General features: G+C 39.4%; 1 protein-coding gene across 3 annotated transcripts in view; it reads right to left on the reverse strand.

The window, feature by feature from the left end:
- Positions 1-353: 353 nt before the first annotated feature.
- Positions 354-20,460, reverse strand: part of olfml3a (olfactomedin-like 3a) — a 39,203-nt gene continuing 19,096 nt past the window's right edge. Inside the window, exons 3-6 of one of the 3 annotated variants that reach the window (XM_082519541.1) lie at positions 18,329-18,460; positions 12,519-12,595; positions 4,990-5,302; positions 354-2,611 (exon numbers count right to left, since the gene is read on the reverse strand). In XM_082519541.1, the coding sequence (XP_082375667.1) occupies positions 1,827-2,611; positions 4,990-5,302; positions 12,519-12,595; positions 18,329-18,338 (1,185 nt within the window). In that variant the 5' untranslated portion in view covers positions 18,339-18,460 and the 3' untranslated portion in view covers positions 354-1,826. Of the gene's footprint in view, positions 2,612-4,989; positions 5,303-9,143; positions 9,406-12,518; positions 12,596-18,328; positions 18,741-20,460 lie in introns of those variants that run through there. The other 2 variants (XM_082519542.1, XM_082519540.1) reach the window with 2 other exon arrangements.

Below are 20,460 nucleotides of genomic sequence, written 5' to 3' on the forward strand. Positions count from 1 at the left end.
AACACTCACAGCTCACCTAACTGAGCTTCCACTATCAGTTAGCATGAGCAAACCCTTTTTGAGTAAAATAGGGTGATTGCAAGATGCAATAATCAACTTCCCCTTTATTGAGATGTTAAACTGTATAAGCAATTATCCCACTCTCTGGATAATTACATAATGGGTTTTGATTGGCTGCTGGCAGCACTGGGGCGTTTAAAGAAAAACGATGTTTGATTAGCTGGCGCTTGAATTCGTCTTAACTAAGCACATGAAATGGTTCAGTTCGACATCAGCATTAGATTGTATTTCTGAACATCAGACAGATTATAACACTACTGCCTGTCTTAAACTTTTTATTTCTATTTTGGGTGTAAGTCAAAATTACCACCAGATATTAATTCACATATTAGCTGCTTTCCAGCCACCAGCAAACATCACAAACAGAAGAATGGGCTACCTAAGAACTTCTAATTTTATTAAAAAACTGGTGACAGAAAGGCGCACAGACAACAAAAAAACAAATTTAAAAAATCCCTCAATGTTCTACTGTTTAATGCAAAATGACAAGATTAGAGTCTCACTGGTCTATTATTCTTTTATGTATGTTGACAGTCTCCTGCATCTTGCTGGACATCTTCATTTTTCTGGTGAGGACGAGTAATAAATTAATACAGTGATCATCATATTTACCACGAATTGGCAATGACCAGTGACAGAGGAATTTCTTTACAATCAAATAACAGTATTACCTCACTGCACATAAAACTATGTGTTAATGGCAAATTTGATTAAAATATTAAAATATAAAAATCAAAAGTAAAGCATTGAGCTCAGAAAAAAACAGGCATGCCAATAGAAGAATTTAAAGAAATCCAAGTTGAATTAAAAGTCTTCAGCACTGTATGACATCAATTGGGGATTAAATATATCGATGAAGATTAAGGTGTTTATTAGCAAAACAACTGATGAACTAGTTTCTCATTACCCTGACAAAGATTGTGAAGCCTGCGCTTGCTGAATCTGTATGTTTTATTAAACTGGAAATGGCAGCGGTAGATGATATTCTTCATGATATGAATCATCTCTGTGAAGCTGAGGCGGTTTTGGTATCTGACTGGGTGGGATGCCTCCTGGGCAACTCCTAAATAAGCTGTTCCAGGTATGAGCCCCCAGAATACACCCAGGACACACTGAAGGTATTACATGTCTCAGCTTAGATTTTATGCACACAGAAATATGATGAAAACTATTAAAAATGTCATTTGTGTGGATTCCTTAAAAATGTGTCAGCTTTGCCTGGTAGAGGTTACACTGGACCTCCTTTTATTTTGTTTTTGCAGAAGTTCACACAGTCATTTCCAACGCATCTCGAAGACAGTTAGAAATTCTAAGTTGTTGACTTGATAGTAAGACCAGACACCACACTTATAAGAGGAATAGGTTCTCTTGGTGGGGACAGAAGTTTTTGTTCCGTTTACTTCAAAGGTGCACTCTTTAATTGTTCAGATAACCTTCCTTTCAGTTAAAATGTGAAACCACAGCCAAAGGCCAGTAATTAGCATGTCATCTTATCATTTATTTTCTGTGAAAACATTCATATTTATTTAAAAACACACTTTAGAAATGAGACAAAAATCAAAATTTATGCAAATCTTAGCTTTCTAGTCAAAGTGTAAAAAGGCTATAATTTAAAAAGAACCCTTCTGAGAAGAAAGGGATGTTATGTGGTTTAACTATTGCAGAAACAAAGTATCACATGAATAGGGAAAAGGTGGATAGGCTATATAAATTCCCTGTTACTATTTTTTATATGTCTTTGAAAATATGACACCACTTCTCTGCTGTCAAGCCAGGAGTTTCCTCTTCATGGTCAGTCTATAAATAATTTGGTAGCCGTCATCCCAGCCGTAAAGCTGCTTCTCCTCAGGGTTGTATTTCAGACTAGCGTGGGCCCCGTACCTCCTGGGGAAGTAGATGAGTGGAGCCTCTTCACTGAGCACCATGTCGTTGACGTCAAAGACACACTGAACCCGCGAGCGACTGGCCAGACGGGTGTTGTAAACGACATAGACAGTCCCGCACACTACAAAAGCCGCCTCTGCATTTTCCCGCGGGCATCGAGTGTCCCAGATTTGCTCTATATCAAGAGTGGCAGCGTCCATCTTTGCAAGGCTGATGGTTGGTTCACTGTCACTGGGGGCATACAAGAGCCAGAGACCCCCATCATCTGCTGCAAGGTCTGCAACAGTCTCTGGATTGAGGTTGTACACAGTGGCACGGCCCTCCACAGGGAACATGGCAGTTTCTGTCACTGAGCCACTCAGAAGGTCATATTTAACCACCTGCATATCTGCTTCAGCCTCCTGCTTTATGTAATACAAATAGCCATTGTAAACAGCGCTACCAGGGCCGCTCCATTCAGAGGGAAGCCTGATGCTTCTGCTGCCTGTGACTCCCAGGGAGCGTGAAAAGTCAAGTACAGATTTGAATTGGTAGATGGTGTTTCCTGATGTGCCATTAAAAATGTAAACCTTGGAGGATCTCGGGTCTCTGGTCCACATGCCCTTGGGACTGCCCACTCGTTTCATGATTTTCACTGATCGGATGGCAGAAATTATTTCAACACAGTCTGCAGCGAGAGAAAAAACACACAGAAGAGGATATTGGTGAAGTGGAAAGAGCCACTGGTTATGTTCACTTATTTTAAATTAATGGACTATTCATATACTGCATATACTTTAAATTATGTACATATATTTTTAACTGACCAGTACATCCATCTAGTCAGCTGCTCCAGTTGCAGATCATATTTGCCAGTCAGTTAATAATACCAGACATTATTTTTGTTAGTGCTGCAGGTCATTTCCATTTCCAGTAAATATCCCAGACCTGCCCAACAAACCCCCAAAATTTCCTCTAGAAGGAAGGAAAAAGCAACAACAAACCTCCTGTTTGAAAATGCCAGAAACCTGAAATGTTTATATGATAAGCTGTAACTATCTCAGGTTATCTGAAATATCATTTCAGATAAAAAGTACCTAATACAAAATATAACATTTAATAACCTTTACTGCAGTGCCCATCATACTGTTCCTCTACAATTTTACTACCACAGAAAAAAATACCCTCTGATAGTTTCATTTAAAAAAACAAATAATAATAATAATAATAGCAAAAGCAATAACAAAATAACAAAAGCTGTAAACTAAAAATGTAGTGATAACACCTCCATAAATTACACCTGTGACAACAACATTATTGTCACTGTCACTCTGTTAACAGCATAGACTGATTATAAGATTACTTAGCCTTATACATGAATCTATGCAGAGCCTACAACATAGACTGTTTATACTTTTACATGGCATGTCTGCGTTGTCTGCCACCAGAACAACGCTTTTATTCAGTTGCTCCAAGAAACACTGAGACTGTAACATGAAAATCACAAGTTCGCTTAGTCCATTTGTTTCACAAGAGAGCTGCTGGATGTAAGTTTGAGCTATTTTTTTAATCGACCCTCATTAATGTGCCATTGTCTGTGTAGTGTAATTGCTTTTCTTACTGTAATCCATGTGACTGATTACCTGGTTAAAGGGAAATAAAACAGACCAAACTGGAAAACAGCTGGAAAGAGTTGCATCTATATTCTAAACCTCATGTCAAAACAGACATTATAGAATTGTATAAATATATAGAAATGTAAAAAAAAACAAAAAAAAAATAGTGGAATTAATAAAAACATAATTTAAACATATTTTTCCTATTTAGTTTCATTAGCATGTTTCAGTAAAGTGCAACTCTTCAACTAAAATGTGTATTTGCAGCCTTTCACCCAGCAGCCTGTGGTCATTTCTATCTGGCTCTCTAAATTAAAGGCAAATTCAAACCAGTCGGGGAATTGGGCTCAGACTCATATGAGTGCAGCACAAGGGCAGAATGAAGAGAAAGAAGACTAATATCGTTCTTTTGCCAAAATATACACAAAACGGAAGCCCCAATGGCATGTATGCCAGCATTGTGCTTGCAGAAGCTGAACTGGGTCTCTACAATGCAGTAAAGTTCATTCTGGGTCACTTCACAGACGTTCACAATGGAGAACTGTGTGCAGAGATCATTCCGGCGAACATGAGAATAATGTCACTGACCTCAGGTCACTTTCTGTCCTTCCCTCCATGAATAGATTGCACACAAAAGCTAATATAGAAGGCTGTTGTTCAATCATAGACTTGATTTTGATTTTGAGAATACTGTGTATGACCATCATTATGAGCCTAAGCAATGGGTTTATGATATTACAGCCTAATCCTTGAATTAATGTGTTATTGATTGGCTTGTAAAGTCAGCCAGTAAAATAAAGAAATCAATACTTTTTTCATTTGCCTTGCAAGGAGAGTAAATGGCACCAAAGCAATTTAATGATCTATCATTGGGGGATTTTAGTTTTTGGAACCATTTAAGTTCAAAAATTATACATCTTCGGCTTAATGTGCCACATTCACTTAAATCTGCCAACGTGGAGTAGGAATTAAAAACTGATTTCACAACTTTTTACATCATGTTTCAACCAAGCTAGTATTACCTGAGTTAATGACTCAGTGCAGCAGTTGTATTGCAGCACCGTTTGCAGCAGTTCGCCTTGGGACGTGATGATTATAATGACAAACGCTGCGCTCAAACAGTGCAAACAGGGGAGTAGCTCTGCGGAAATAAATGAGTTGCATAAAGCCAGAATTCTACTGGAAAACATGACTGCACAGTGACTCAAAGCACTCTGCTAAATGACTTGTAACAGTGCCGTGTTTGTTTCCCATTTTCCAGAGGCATGGCTCTTCCGAGACTCTCTCTGCATAAGGAATGGTGTGGAATCCGGTCCTGTAGATGTGTAGCTCTAAATATATACATCCCAAAGGATCTGACTGTGTCATTCCTTCACTGTGAATTAAAATAAAAGATCAAAGACCTGAAGAAGACATTTTTGCTGAGATGTATGTGTACCCCGCAGCTCACCAGAGACTCTAGACTGCAGCTCCTCCCACTCTTCTTCTTCCTCTTCCTCACCTCTGCTTTCCTCCATCTCCCAGGCCTCCTGCTCCACTACCTTATCTGCCCTGTTCGTGCAGGCCCGAGGGGACATCTGGGTTTCCACGTAATCCACCTCTTGTTCCACTCGGTCCACTCGAGCAGCTGCTCCTTCCAAGTCTTTGAAGAGCATGCTGTGGTGATTCTTTAGTCCATCCATGGCTTCGGCAGTCAGCTTTTTGAAATCCTTCATCTCTGTGTGGTACCGATGGGATTGCTCATGCCACAGCTGCATGCGGTCCTGTCAGACGTGCAGAAAGCAACACAAGTGTAAAAATGTACTGGAATATGTGTTTTTGTCTCTTTTTTATTCAAACCAGATGACAAGGAAAAAAACTGTGTTTACACTGTAGCAAACGCTGAGGTCATCAGTTTGATACAAAATAAAATTCCTGCCATGAAAACAGTATAAACAATGTATCCTGTCCATTTTCTGCTGCTGATGTAAAATTTTGAGTCTGTTTGATGACCAATCTCACTCTGTGTGGTTTCAGAGTAAATTTCTTTGATGCTTTGGTTTTAATTCCAGGAAGCTTTGATGTTGTCCATCTTTATAGTATCTTTGCAAACATTCATTTCATCTAGAAAATTAATCCCAGTTATTTTGAGTGCTACTGTTACTTATTTTACACCAACACAGTATCTGTGCCAACTGTGCCCAGGACTGTATTGTTAGAGCCAATTCTTCCTTGGTGCCCTTTGAAAACCAGTCTACATTTGGACAGGTTTGATAACAAACTCTCTGTGCTGTTATGGAGTGGAAGTTTAAGAAAATACCTTCAGAATAAAAGCATGGTGGAAGAGATCTGTGAGTTTCATTTGCAAATCACTTTATGCAGTTTTCTTCCAGTGTTTTGTAGGGCTGTGCAGTTAATTAAATTTAAATCGAATAATAAAATTCAATTAGAACTTAATCAGTGAAACATTTTTTTCTGGCCTATTGTTCTCTGAAGTATATAGCATTGTTATTTTGTGATTTATTTTGGTGGAGTTTTTTTATTGCATGTGGATGCAACCTGCTGCAGATTGAATGCAAATTGGACACACAACTGCATCTATAGAAGAGATGTAGGAGGAAGAGATTTTGGCTTTGAAAGTAAAATTTCTTGCGATTTGATTTGAAGTTGTGGAAGTGTTCCACAAGATAAATTATCTTTGAAGAGTAACTTGCAGGAAATAAATGCCAGGAAAAATAAGATTTCATTTTCGGAAAGAATACATTTATATGTCATGACATGAACAAGAAGGAAAAGTTAGCAGAAGTAATTTTTGCTCCCGATGTGGGTTTGACTGGCAAGATCTCTAAAATAATTTAGTCACTCACCTTAAACTCTTAAGGGTTTTTATTATTTTTCCCATTGAAGAAGTGGTAGGACTTTTTAAGGAAACGCAAGTAACCATGTTTTTGCTTTTTGGTGTATGGTTTTAAAATGCCATATTGTTTTGTAATTTTGGTTACATATTGAACACAAAGGGTTAAATCGGTGAAAGAATGCAAATAAAATGACCATTCAAACCACATTCAGCCTGCAGGCTCATGTCCTCTGTGCCACCTTTATCTTGATCTTCTAGCTGCTGCAGATCTGGCTCTATTTTTCTCCATTTGCCACGTTGCTTTGTAATGGCTAGTTACTTGAATAGAGTCTGTGTATATGTAATTTCAATTTTCAATCCCCCTAATCCCCCAATCCCCCAATATGTATCCTACCAGCATGACATTTCTCATTGTGGTTCACCAGTCAGAGACCAAAACTGGAAACACTCCACTGAGTTCAGGCAAGTCTCAGGTTTATAACCTAAATGTCCATCTTTGGTATAAGTAAAGTTAGCATGTTGACTATTTTAAGCTTAAAATGGAACTAAATGGCACTGCCTCAATAAAAGGCACAATTAAACAGATAGTATTAAATTGCTACGCAGAATACTTATGAAAAGTTACAATCATAAACCTAAGGCTTGCTTACAGTGAGCTATCGAATTCATCACACTTGAGACTGTAAATATTGGAAGATACCAGTAAATGAATGGTTCCTTTATCGCAACATCTGTGCATTTCTACAGTTATAACTGACAGCAAGCTGACAGATGAATAATGAGTTGAGGTATATACCTGGTTCTAATGTTCATCTACAACAAACCCCAAGCAAGAAAGAAGTACGAGGACAGTCAGCTGCAACTGACACCAAAAATTGAATGGCAGCTTGAAAAAGTTTTGCCTTGTCAGATGAGTCTCAAGTTCTGCTGCAAATGTGGCATGAATAATGTGAAAGCATAGATAATGGTCTGGAGGATATCTTCTTGGCACACTTACACCCCTTAATACAAGTTCTTTAAATGCCACAGCCTACCTGAGTATTGTTGCTGACCACCCTATGCCTTTATGATCAGTGTATCCATCCTCTGATGACTCATTCCAGCAGGATAACACACCATGTCTCAAACTCGAATAATCTCAAACTGGTTTCTTGAACATGACAATAAGTACACTGTACTCAAATGGCCTCCATAGTCACCAGATCTCAATCCAACAGTACGCCTCAGGGATGTGCTGGACAGATGTCAGTAGCATGTCAATATGGACTAAATTCTCAGAGGAATGTTTCCAGCACTTTGTGTTCGTGCCACATTAAGAAGAAATGTGTTATTAATCACTTTGAGAATAAAGTGGAGAATGAGTGTAGATGAGTTAGTGAAATCGACCTTTAGAATTGGTTTCAGTAACAAGGAAATTGTTTCTTTCAGCTCATAAACACAGTGTGGTGTGTTTATGAGCTGGACGATGAAACGATGGTGCAGAAAGCTGCATCTGGTCAGAAGGAAAAGAAACAAAGAAACTTGAGTGGGAAATGGCTGGTAATGGACAGATGCAAGGATAGCGATGGTTACGCCCTTGTATAGAGGATGTATGAGGATAGATAAGAGGATAGATGGCTGATCAGTCTGCTTCACTGACTAATCTACACAAGGCATTTTGTAGAGGGTATAGCGGCCGTGGAGGACTAAAAAAGTGGCTGGTGAATGTAAGCAAGTAAACTTTAGAAACTAGTATATTAGTATTTTTCACATTGGTAAGGATAATGCATTTACAGCCGAAGACTCAGTCGTGTTTCCAACTATAAACACTGTGGGAGGGTAAGATTTCCCTGTTTCAATCAATCAATTATCGCCTAAACTAAATAGAAAGGAGCACTGTATTTCTCAGCACATGACTGACACAGTGAGAGTGACAGGTGAATTATTTAGACTGAGATGTAATAACTGATAGCTCCCCTGCCTCCTTCCTCCTTTACATTGCTGTGAGCCTGTGGACAAATGGAAAGGAAAGTTCAATGAAAGCTTGCTGATGAATTGCCGTGTTCATATCAATGCAAAGGTTGAGCCAGTATATTGGAATTGAGACCACAGGGGGGAAGTGAGTGGGATTTAATTTTAAATGTATTTATTTCACGCTTATAACAGTTTTAAGGATGACATCGTTGCAACGGAGCCACACAGTTTGACTCTGTAAATGTAAACCGAAAGAATAAAGGAATTATTTAAATTACTCCCTTAGGTGAGCAGATATTTAATCCTCAAGTCAACATAAGTGTTTGACTTGCACAAACTTTCATGACATTGATATAACATGTAGCCTCATGAGAGCCACTTTAAAGAAAAACAATACTGAACACTCGGTAATTCGATTCTTTCCTCGAGGCTCTTTGTTTACTGCAGCTTCATTCTACCTCTGAAGAACACATTTCTCGGTTAGGCTGTTGGGATGTTTGATGCCACAGCCACAAAGGTTGGGCTTGTACTCATTACTGGTGTGTCACTATCTTAAACCCTGAAGAAAATGTAATATTGTTGGACAGAGAAGGAGAGGGCTGCATGCATCAAATGATGTTCCCCCCGAAGGCTGCTGTAGAGCTGATGAGCTGGGCAGACATCGCATTAATTGCTTTGCATTAGGAAAGGCATTAAATTCAAATCAAAAAAAGAGGAGGAGGCAGTCAACTGTTGTTTATGATGTTTTTATGACTACACAGAGATCTGAGCTGCCATTTAAAGCATAAGTCACTTAAAGGACAGTCGATTCTTACCTCAATAGCCAACAATCTGTTCTCCAGATAATCCATCAGCCCCTGGTAGTAATACTGGGCACCAGTGAAAGTCCAGGCAGTGGAAATGAGGAGGGCAAACAGCAGCTTCATTGTAAGCCGATCAATGGAACAGCTGAGTTTCTTTCTTTCTCCAAGTTTTAGAGGATTCTTTGGGTTGATGTTTGCCTCTGCAGAGTTGTCCTTAGTGTCAAACAACCCATCAATGCTCATATGTGGCGTGCAGTAGAAGAATAAGTTTCAGCTGCACATGCAAAAAGGTGAGAGGCATAGAAAGAGTAAGAGGCCACTCGGAGAGTTTCCGATTATTTGACCGCTCTCACTTTGCTGGAATGTTTTCACAAACTCTCAGGGAGGAGCCTTGTGCCTCTTACCCCTCTCTATCCCAAAAAAAGTGAATGTGCTGCACTCACTTTGTACTTGTTGTACACACTCCCGGAGACATGTAAGGAATACAGAACAAACAGAACTCGATACAAGTGCCGCTCTACTCCGATTACTTTTTTACTCAAAGAAACTTTATCATACTTTGTAAGTTTAGCACTCAGTAAACAGCTTTTAGCTTCTTTTTCAGTTTCTGACACCTTTAAGGTTTCTGTCTCCTGCAACTACTTGACATGCAGCTGAATAATGGAATCAGCCAATCCAATCCCCTGTTGGGTGATATTAACTTTCTGTTGCTGCTAAGATGATCTTCTTAGCATTTTGAAGAAGCAACTGTGAGCTGTGTTGAGAGAGACAAAGATGCCAATGCTACAGCTCAGAAATGGCACAAAGCTAGATTTAAGCTCAAGCTGTGACTCTAACACACATTACTGGAGATGACTGTACCTGGAGAGACTCGGTATCAGGAAACTGTGTGGCAACAAAAGGTAAATAAACTCAGGAAGTAAATAGGACTAATGAAATATAACCAACAAATTTGTCACATACACAATCATACAGGGTACATGTAGTGAAATGCTCTATGTCCGAGCTGCGGACAGGCTGCAGACGTAGCCATGCCATTCCTGGGCTTGGTTTTAGCACAGGGGCCTAGCTAGGACTCTCACTGGATACCGGGTGGGAATCACTTGCAACTTGCAACTCCCGCTCCAAAGGTGTGTAGTCTTACCACTACACTATCCAGCTGCTCCAGCTGCATATCCAACCAACATGTGCAAGAAGGTAAAAGCAGAGTGTTTGTTTCTTTGCAAACAAACTCTACCACATTATTTTTGTCCACTGGTAAAACTGTAATGCAATGGATTACTTTAATGGTAGTAATCATCAGTCATCATCACTTATACGACATGATACTCATGCACAGCATTCCTCCCACCAATCATAAACTTGCCCATAAAATGAAAACTTTGACAGACATTCAAACATTCAATTCATACATTTTGTTGAAAAGGGGAAAGTTTAAAAAAAGAATCTTTCACATTACAGTGATTAAAATGTCAATATTCTAAAATAATAACAGTAATTTTGGTAACAATGGCTGCATTTGTCTTGGATGTCTAGATCACCTGTAGCTACACTGACTGCAAGTGAAATTTTGCCTTGAGAATAATAAAGCCTCCTTCAGAGTGAAGAGCACAGAGACTTGGAAACTAAAACAGGTTTTAAAAAGAGGAAAAAGACAGAAAAATTAATCATATTTTTTATGCTGATGAAAAAAACAAAAACTAATTCCAGCTACCCACAAGGAGCACAGACATGGCACACTAGTGACCAAGAATAAGGGGAAGACAGGACTATTTATACACAAAGGGTAGATTAGGCAAGACAGCTGGGGAGGAAATGAGAACAATCAAGACAGTCACAGGGATGGGAACTGATTAACCCAAGTAAAACAGAAAATAAGACCAGCAGACGAAATACAAAGACAAGAAAACTCAAACTGAACACAATACAAATTGACACTGGGGAGACTGGAATGATAAACTCAAGACAGAAATGAAAATGAAATAATATTACCAAACTGAAAGGAAGTACAAGAAGGATTAGTGCCAATATATGAAGTCAGAACAAGAAAACATGAGTATCAGTAATAACTAGTCAGAAATCAGTACTATTAGCAGGCCACAACACACCCAACTGATCTGATAATGGCTGTGTACCATTTAGGCATGTTTTGCACTAAACAGCAGAAATCATAAATTGGTATTTATCCATTTTCTGTTGCTTATCTAAGTCCAGGTATCAGAGGCAGCAGTCACTTCCTCCTCCTGCTGGGATACTGAGGTGTTCCCAAGCCTAGACATGTAATATCTGCAGCACATCCTTCCATCTATAACATATCCAAAACCTGACATTTTGGAGACGTCAAATGCCCAAAGCGCCTCATTTGGTTTCTATTGTTGTACACTTAGCCCCTCCTGCATGATTAAGCTCTCCAACATTCAGCCTCTTCAAATGTTTGAGAGAAAATAGCAGGAACAGATTTGGTAGCGATGGCTCATTTCCAACAAACATCCCAGTAAGCCATGACAGTGAACCAGCATGAACAATACCACGACCCTGTAATTACCTCAACTACACAGCACAGTTGTTTTTCGGTGCAATCGGTTACACCTGTGCTTCCCCTGCTATGAAACATCTGCTGTGAAAAAAGCCAAAAAAATACAGCTTGGCTAACACCTGCACACCTGGATAATCATGTGATTATCCAGTCAGATTAGAATGCGGCGGTACTACAATGGATAAAATCTCGCACACACAGGTCAGGTGCTCCGGTTAATGCTCACATCAAACATCAGAACGGGAAAAAATGTGAGCTCGGTGACTGTGGCGTAATTGGCGGTGCCAGACAGGCTGGTTTAAACACTGCTGATCTGCTGGGATTTTCACAACAGTCTCTAGAGTTAAATGAGTGTTTGGAGCCAACAGAGAGACTATGGTAACTCGGTAACCACTCTGTGCAGCCCTGGTGAGCAGAAAAGCAACTCAGAGTGAAACAACACATTGAGGCAGATGGACTACAACAGCAGAAGGCTGTGTCAGCCAAGAACAGAAATCCAAGCCTGCAGTGGGCACAGGATCAGTAAAACTGGAGATTTGAAGACAGGAAAAAACGTCGGATGAATCTCAATTTATTTCACTGAGGCTGCAGATGATCAGAATTTGGCATGAGCAGCATGAGTCCACTGACCAGCCTGGCTTTGTTTCAACAGTCCAGGCTGAATATTGTTGGGAATGTTGTTTTGGCACATTTTGGTCCTCTTATTACTGACGGTCACAGTGTGAATGCCAGTGTTTTTTTTTAGTATTGTTGCTGACTGTGTGGCTGGCTTACCATCTTCAAGCAAGGATAATGCACCAAGCCATAAAGCAAAAGTCAAACTGGTTTCATGAACATGGCTCACAACTCACCAGATCTGAAGTCAGTGGGACATCTTGGGGATGCGGTTGGAGTGGAGAGTCACAGCATGAGTTTGCAGCTGACAAATCTGCAGACATTATGTGATGCAATCATGTCAACATGGAGCAGAGTCTGACTCAGAAATGGAATGCTGTTTCTAAAAGAAGTGCGATATAAGTAGTTTATCTAAGAAACACAAAATGCTGCTCTGGTATGACCTATAGCGACAGGCTTAGTAACAAAATAAGTGGAATATGCAAAAGAACAGAACCACACAAAAGCATAAAAAGAGGAAAAAGCAGAGGACATTAAAACAGACTGTGCCGGCAGATGGAAAGTTAAGTTACAAAGAAAAAAAAGAAAGGGAAAAAGAAAAAAGTTTGTATTGGTGCATTTGCTCCATTAAGCAAGATTTAGACATTTATGGCTTCACTGGTCCCCTGGGATGATCTAACTTATTGGTTTGAGAGTGGAGCTCTGTTCCCAGCCTGACAGCTGTGATTAGTCAATAACGCTGCATTGCACCTTTGAACGAGATTGCATTTCTCTGATGTGGGCAAACAGATTATTTTCACTGCAAGAGCATCCACGCATGACTCTAACATACAACCTTTGACCCCAAAGCTGAGTTTAGAAATGTACGAATGCAGAGGTGGGGTCACATAAGGGGTTATGAGATCCCACAGTATATGAAAAAGACACATTTAAAACATCTTTTTGCAGTCCATTTATGTCTCGTTTTAGCTGTGTTGCATCTCTCTGCTCTTTGTAGTGTTAGGTGTTAGCTATGCTATCTAAATGGTTGCTTTACGATGTTCCCAGGTTGTCAGAGATGTGGGGAATCTGAATTTTCTTACTATGCATGGAATAACTCACAGAAAGACCCAAACATGCCTATATTTATTGTTAAATTTAAAAACTGTCATAGTTAACTGTCTGGAAGAATCTGGCAGATGGTTGGAGCAAGCCAGGGAATACAAAAATCAGAGGACACAGTGGAAATAGTGAGATAACACAGATCTTAGGCAGGCAACACCACAGTATATGAAACTAAGACATCCAGAAATCCAATCCAAAGAGAACCTAAAATGTAGGTCTCAAACAGACTTCTGGAAGATATAATAAAATACACCAAGCAAAATATAAATAAACAAGAAACAAAAACGCTGGGTTCATGACCAGGGAACCACAGTGACCTGTCAGTGTTTCATCTTAGAAGTCATTAATGTTTTATGTTAAGGCTATTTTTATATTATATATTATGATGTAGAGTCTGTATTTTATACTGTTTATGCCTTTATTAGATGCTTTGAGTTATATGGCTTCAAAGAGATTTGGTTTCAATGTTACTTCCTGATTAAATAAAGTTAGCAAATAAATGTTCTGCTTTATCTTAAGCCTGTCTCATTCCCCTCTCCAAGTTTAAATCAATTTTTATAATTGTATAAGCCTTAAAATAGATATATAATCCTGGCTAAAGGTACCTAAGCCTTGCTACTTGTTGACCTTATATAAAATTTGCAAGTCAGCCTACTTAATGGTTTGAATGACATTTTTATTTATTCTTTATATGCCCTCAGTCCAGCAGGGTTACATCTGACCTTAAACACCATATCTTCATCACAATGACACATCCATTTATAATTTAAGTCTAAATTATAAATGAAAATGGAGCTGCAGTCAGATCTTCTTGTGGTTAATGACACACTGTATCCTTTTTGTTTTTCGTACCAGCTTTTCTCTCTGGTTTTAAACTGATTTTATTTACAGAGCGCTGTTCCAGTCTTCCAGGCTACTCTGCCTGTCTCACATCGCTGCATTGACTGCAGCAAATGTGCTGTTTTAAACCTGTTTTATGTGTTTTAACCTTTTCATATTGTTAGTATTACAGTCTTCTCTTCATTTGAAAGAGATTTTTTTTCTGCTGTCAGCAGACGTGTCCATGTTTGTGACTGGCAACAAACTGCAAAAATCTTATCTTTTTGAGTTTATAACCCCTTTCATGTGAGTGCTTAGCCTGATTACTGATGTTATGGTAAATTAAGCCAGATAAGCAAAAGATATACTGGGTATGCTGAACTTACTTTGTAATGCTGCCCAATGGTGACTAATGAGGACCATAATGTACAAAATAAACATGTCGTATTCAGTAAGACTTGAAAATCACGGCTGAGTCCATAAACCCATCAGGAAGGAGGATACTGAGTGCATGGATCAAGGGAGCACAAGGACATGTTCCCATAGTCTTCTACAACAGCCCTACTTTTGGTAAAAGATGGATGCATCTGAAAGGTAAAGAGGCTTAAAACTGCAGGAGGGCAAGAGACTGGAAATCTAAGAGAAAACAGCCCCCGGCTCCCTTGTTCTGTGACCTCAATAAACCCTATTCTGATTTTTTAATCACTAATCTATCATCCAATCACTAGTTTCAAGTCTCATTGAGTAGAATATGAAGTTCATTATGTAAACATGGTCATTATTAGAGTCAAAGGGAAGGATTATTTAGCATATGATCATCAGCTAACGACTTGTCAATCACAAGTAATTAGCCAATGAGTGTGCAGTGTCCTTGGTTTGTCAGTCAGACCCACTCTTAGACATCACGTCTGCTTTCAAAACATCAAGATGATGATAGCGATAACGCTCACACTAGGGTTTCATAATGGAACTACTCTGAACAGTGGGTACATCCATTGTTTTATAATGACTATGTTTGCAACCACAGCAGTCACCGCTTCCACACTGGCTTCATTTTTGAGATCCATCTTTTATATCCAGTTGAAGATGATCCTTTAGAGTTGGCCAGTACCACCGCTGCCCCCACCCCTCTGACTTTGCCCCTGGTTAACTCCTGCCACAGCAGATCAAGCTATGATTCATGAGTCTTGCGCACACTTCATAAAATAAACCACGAAGTTGCTGCAGCTTGTTGCCGCATCATCATCATCATCATCAAACTTTGATTAATGTGTTGGTGTGTCAAGTGCTGCAGCAGCCTGACGACGGTGGTCTAATCATACTCTGTTTCCCCCTCATTGTCTGTTGTCCGCGATCATCTCGGCAAGTCCTGAACTGAACCACAACCTCTTGTCTATTTTTATGCTGGCAGACAGCAGACCAGACTGGGAGTGTCGTCATGGTAACAAAGTGCCGAATGGCTGCTTTTAGAAACGAAATGGGCAACCTGGAGTTTGATCTAATCTGGAATACACTGCCTGTCTGGAGCTGGCAGGCGAGGGCACAAACAGGCCAGCGGCTGTAAAATTGTGTGTGTGTGTGTGTGTGTGTGTGTGTGTGTGTGTGTGTGTGTGTCTTTCTATGCCCCAGAGGTTTTGTTTAATCACACTTTTTGATTGATGTAATTACAGTTTTAGCCCCTTTTTTTCCCATTTTGCTAAATCAATTTGAGCGTGCTTCTTGTGCTGCCTGCCACTCAGTGTGGACTTATAATCTATTATTAATTACTGCCTTAATTGCGCCATTGAGGCCTGCGATGTGATCAAAGGGCAAAACATCATTCAGGATTCATTATGTTCTACTAAGCACTGGCATATTGCACTCTCATAACCTTTTAGCTCAAGGCTGTCCTATGATGAAAGCTTTTAATTGTTGCTCAAATGTTTGTTTAGGATGGCTCTTTCTGATTCAGTTTATTTAAAAAGAAAGTGGAGAGAAATTTCCTGTGGCAAGTGTATTTTTTTCTTTTTCAAAGAAACCCTTCTGTTGTGCACGGATCATTTACAAAGTCGCCCACAAGATGGCGCCATGTGGCTTTATGTGAAAAAGCTAGTCATGGAAGAAGAATTCAGATAAGCCTCTGCTAGCTCCCTAAAAAGTTAAAACTTATCATCACTAAAATACACTTGTAAGGAGAGTGTTTGTGCATTTATTAATACCAGCAGGTGGTTGAAGTTGGGAGGTTTCAAGCTACTAATAAAAACTGCAATACTCAGTGCTGGCATCCTCCAAAGGGGGACAACATAAAATGTGAGGGGTTGCAAGATGATTAATGGAAGGGGAAAAAATATGCAAATTTTTTTTAAAGCAACTCTACTTAGGTCTTGCATTGTTTATTTTATTGCAGTTATTTAAAGAAAAACATCTGAGGAGTTCAGAAAGTTCATAGTTAACCTGTGAGAATCTGATGCTTCCTTAGAATGTGTCATGTGTCAATGTGTTTAAAAGCCTTATTTCCTTTTTTTTAGTGTAGTGTAGCTTCTAAACTTAAAGTAGCTTTAAAATACAGCTGTCAAATTGAAAGTACTGCAGTACTTTGGCTCTTAAAATGCAATGGAGTAGAAGTGCGTGTAAAACAGGAAAAAGTGTAATAGTGAAACAATAAAGTCAATAAACTTTAAACTGTGCGCAAATTCTCTCACCCCAACCAGTTGCAGGAGATGGCCCCGCCCCTCCCTGAGCCTGGGGCTGCTGGAAGTTTCTTCCTGTTAAAGGGGATTTTTTCCTTCCCACTGTCGCCAAAGTGTTTGCTCATAGTTGTGTTTTCTCTGTATGTATTATTGTAGGATCTACCTTACAATATAAAGTGCCATGAGATGACTGTTGTTGTAATTTGGTCCTGTATAAATAAAACTGAATTGAATTGAAGTTCAGTACTTGAGTAAATGTGCTTATACTTGTACCTCCTGAGATTTAGGCTTGAGCCTCGAATGGTATGAACAGTTAGTGAGTAAGTGCTCTGTAAAACAATTTAATGGGCACAAAGTGTTTTTCACAGCTATGTTGGTACTTCTCATTAGTAGGGATAACAGAACACAATAATGGGGAATGGTACGATATCAGCAATTTGGGTAGGTGTCAAATTCAGTAAGGTGCTGAAAAACCTCAGAGCTTTGTGATATGATGGGTTTTCCTGGCCTAAATAGCCGTCAGAAATCATGTAGGCTGTGGATACAAACAAACCACCACCACCTGGTTTGTGTCAGCCTGAACCGTTGACACAGCTCAGGATGGATCCATGTTTTCATGTTGTTTGTTCGAAATTCTGACCCTCCCGTCAGAATGTTGCAGGAAAAATAGAATCGTGGCGGGTTGGGGGAGGAAGTCGATGCCACCCAGCTGTCATATCGCTGTGTGATTGGTTGATTAGATATTTGCGAACAAACATTGAGCAGTTGATAATAAAGTGACTGGTGAGTGTATAAAATAATAAGTCTGATATCAAACTCTGATTTAATATAATTTAACTTGTTTCATTAGTTAAAGATCACTAGAAGTAAAAAATGTGTAAAATCTTCATAAATGAAGAGGAATGGCACTGTTTTTTTGTACAGTACATTTTAATGGACATCAGCATTAAAATTGTAAGATGTAAACATATGACATTTTAGAAAAAAACTGCTAACTTGTGCCCACAGTCACTCAGTAGGTCTAATTAAATAATAACAACAAAATACCAATGATGAATGTGTTTTAGTGATTTTAATGAAAAAGTAGTGCATCACTTTCTGTATGTGGCCTGATTATTTTTTATTATTAAACAACTGGAGACAAGCATTAGTTATTAAAGCGATAAAGTTCAGTGTTCAGTATGGTTTTGATCTAAAGTCCCCAAAACTAAAATGATTGAAAAGCAATTTTAAATGTTTAATCTACTTGTCTGCAACCGGAAGGCACATTTATATCAAAGCAGGGATTTGTTTTTTGGAGTTCATGATTTGTATAAACACCACCTTCACTGCACCATTCACAGAGGTCTTGTGAACTCCAAATAATTGGGTTTAAATAAATGTTACCATAAAATTGAGTAGACTGCAAAACCTAAGAGTGGTAACTTTGCTTATAAACATGAATAAGTGCATACCTGGATGCATGTTTTTGTGCGTCTGCCTCGGTGTTTATGACAGAGTGCCGATGATCTTGTGTAATCTCACGTCTCTCCGTGTGCTCGCCTTCACACCGGGAATCAGGAGCCGGCCATAAAAACCTGTTTCCTCTGCAACAAAACAAAAAAGGCAAACACCCCCCTAAAGGCAGCGTTCTTTATTGCCCCTTCGTATTGATTGAGAGGGTCAGAGAAACACGGCAGTCCGGTGCCAGGTCGTATAACAGCACAGACCAAATGGGTGAGGCAACGTAAAGCCTTTAGTCCCTTGTAAATAGCTTTAATACACCGGAGGCGCCAAATCACTTGACCTGCGTTAGCCCTGCCGTTTGGGGGCTTTCTGGCTGACTGAGCAGTGTGGAGCCAGCCCTTCTCCTCCCATTCTCTGGCTGTCACTCCAGGTAATAGTCAAGGTCTTATTAGTGGCACACTCCCCCTGTCTGGCTTCAAACCTTCATCTGCTGCATTTCAGCTGCTAAGGCCACATTTCTCTGTAGCCTAAGATTTTCTATAACTGAGTTTCTCACTTTATTGGAAGAGGGAGTGATGTTACTTTCTTGGACACTGAAAGGAGATACTGAGAAATCTGTGGAGATTGCCTAGGTTCAGCTGGGGGGGGGGGGGGCAATGTAAATCATTCTAAGACTTTCAGATTCTTAATTGGTAACCACAGTTTTGTAATCCATGCCCACAGGTTTGTAACTAGTGAGCACAAACTTGCAAAAATGTATTTCCTCAAAGAACAAGTTATGGAGCATTTGAAGAGCCAGGTTCAGTGATCCCCAAGAGAAGCAAGTCCAAGTGTGTCGTGGGGTTTTGTGACAACCTAAAGCATTCTCATTACACAATGTAATTTTGTCAGATGCTGCCTGTGTCTCCCTGTAACTCATAAGGTGCCCGTGCCTGGCCCAGAAAGCCGTAGCGAGATAACGAGAGGCTATATGCACACGGGCCAACTGAACACAGGTGAAAGTGATTAAACACAGGTTAAAGTAATGATGGAGGGGAAAAGGAGAGTAAACAAAGGAAAAAATACTGGAGACGTACAGTGTACGCTGCTCTTTTCCAAATAAGTGAAATAATAAGTCACTGAAGAAAAGGAACAGAGAAAACCAGGGGAAAAACTTAGAAGGCTTTGTATTTTATGTTTACTGCTTAAAAGATTACATATTTATTGGGCTTTTTACACCAAAACCAAGCTTTCATCCTGAAGCTGCCAGGGAAGTCCTTGATGTTTGCAAACCCGCTGGCACGGATTGCTCAGATTGTGAACCTGAGAGCTCGGTTCAAAGAGAGTACAGATTTGCACATGGCTTTTCTTTTCTCAGCTGAAGCAGTGATCCAGAGATTTCAAAAAGTAAATCAGTGAAGATGATTTTCTGTATAAGTCGAGACATTCTTCCCTAGTGCGCAACATATAAAACAATTTGCTCAATTAACCAGACCAAGATCGGTATCAAATATGCAATTATTTCAAATCATTTTGCAGTGAATTAAATTCAGCTGAGTTTAAGACAACAGTCACCTTGAGGCGCTTCATTTTAATAGGAAAAGACCACAATGTTGGAGGAAAAACAATCAGATAATTCCCTGTGAAGAGCACTTGGCAATGGTGGGAAGGAAGAACTCCAATTGAACTATGATCAGGGAGAGCAACCAAAACTTTGATTGTTAATTAAATTTTAATTAGAAACATGAAACAAGTCAGACTTAAGAATAAGAAGTGCGAGAACCAGAGTGTAAAGTTTAATATAGATTCAATTTAAGGTTCACTGTAAAACAAACAATCAAATAAAAGTTACTCCATAGAGTTTTAAATCACTCCATGATTTTCTTTCTCCAATCAGCTGATTGTAGCGAGTAGCAAATGCACATTTGATGGTTCGATGATACGCCCATCAGATAACCGAAGAATCTTTGTAACTTCAATAAGGAACAACATAACAGTCACTACTGAATTCACTCACTACTCTGATTGTTGAATATGGTGCAGTAATGAGTCACAGAAAAATGTATGTAGGTGTATTTTCAATAACATTACACCCGATAATGGTTAGGTTTAAAAAAAATAACATGGCTTCAGTTAAAATACAGTGGTTGCCAGGGTAACA

The sequence above is a fragment of the Aulonocara stuartgranti genome (assembly GCF_965226115.1).
Source record: "Aulonocara stuartgranti genome assembly, chromosome: 20".
NCBI lineage: Eukaryota > Metazoa > Chordata > Actinopteri > Cichliformes > Cichlidae > Aulonocara > Aulonocara stuartgranti.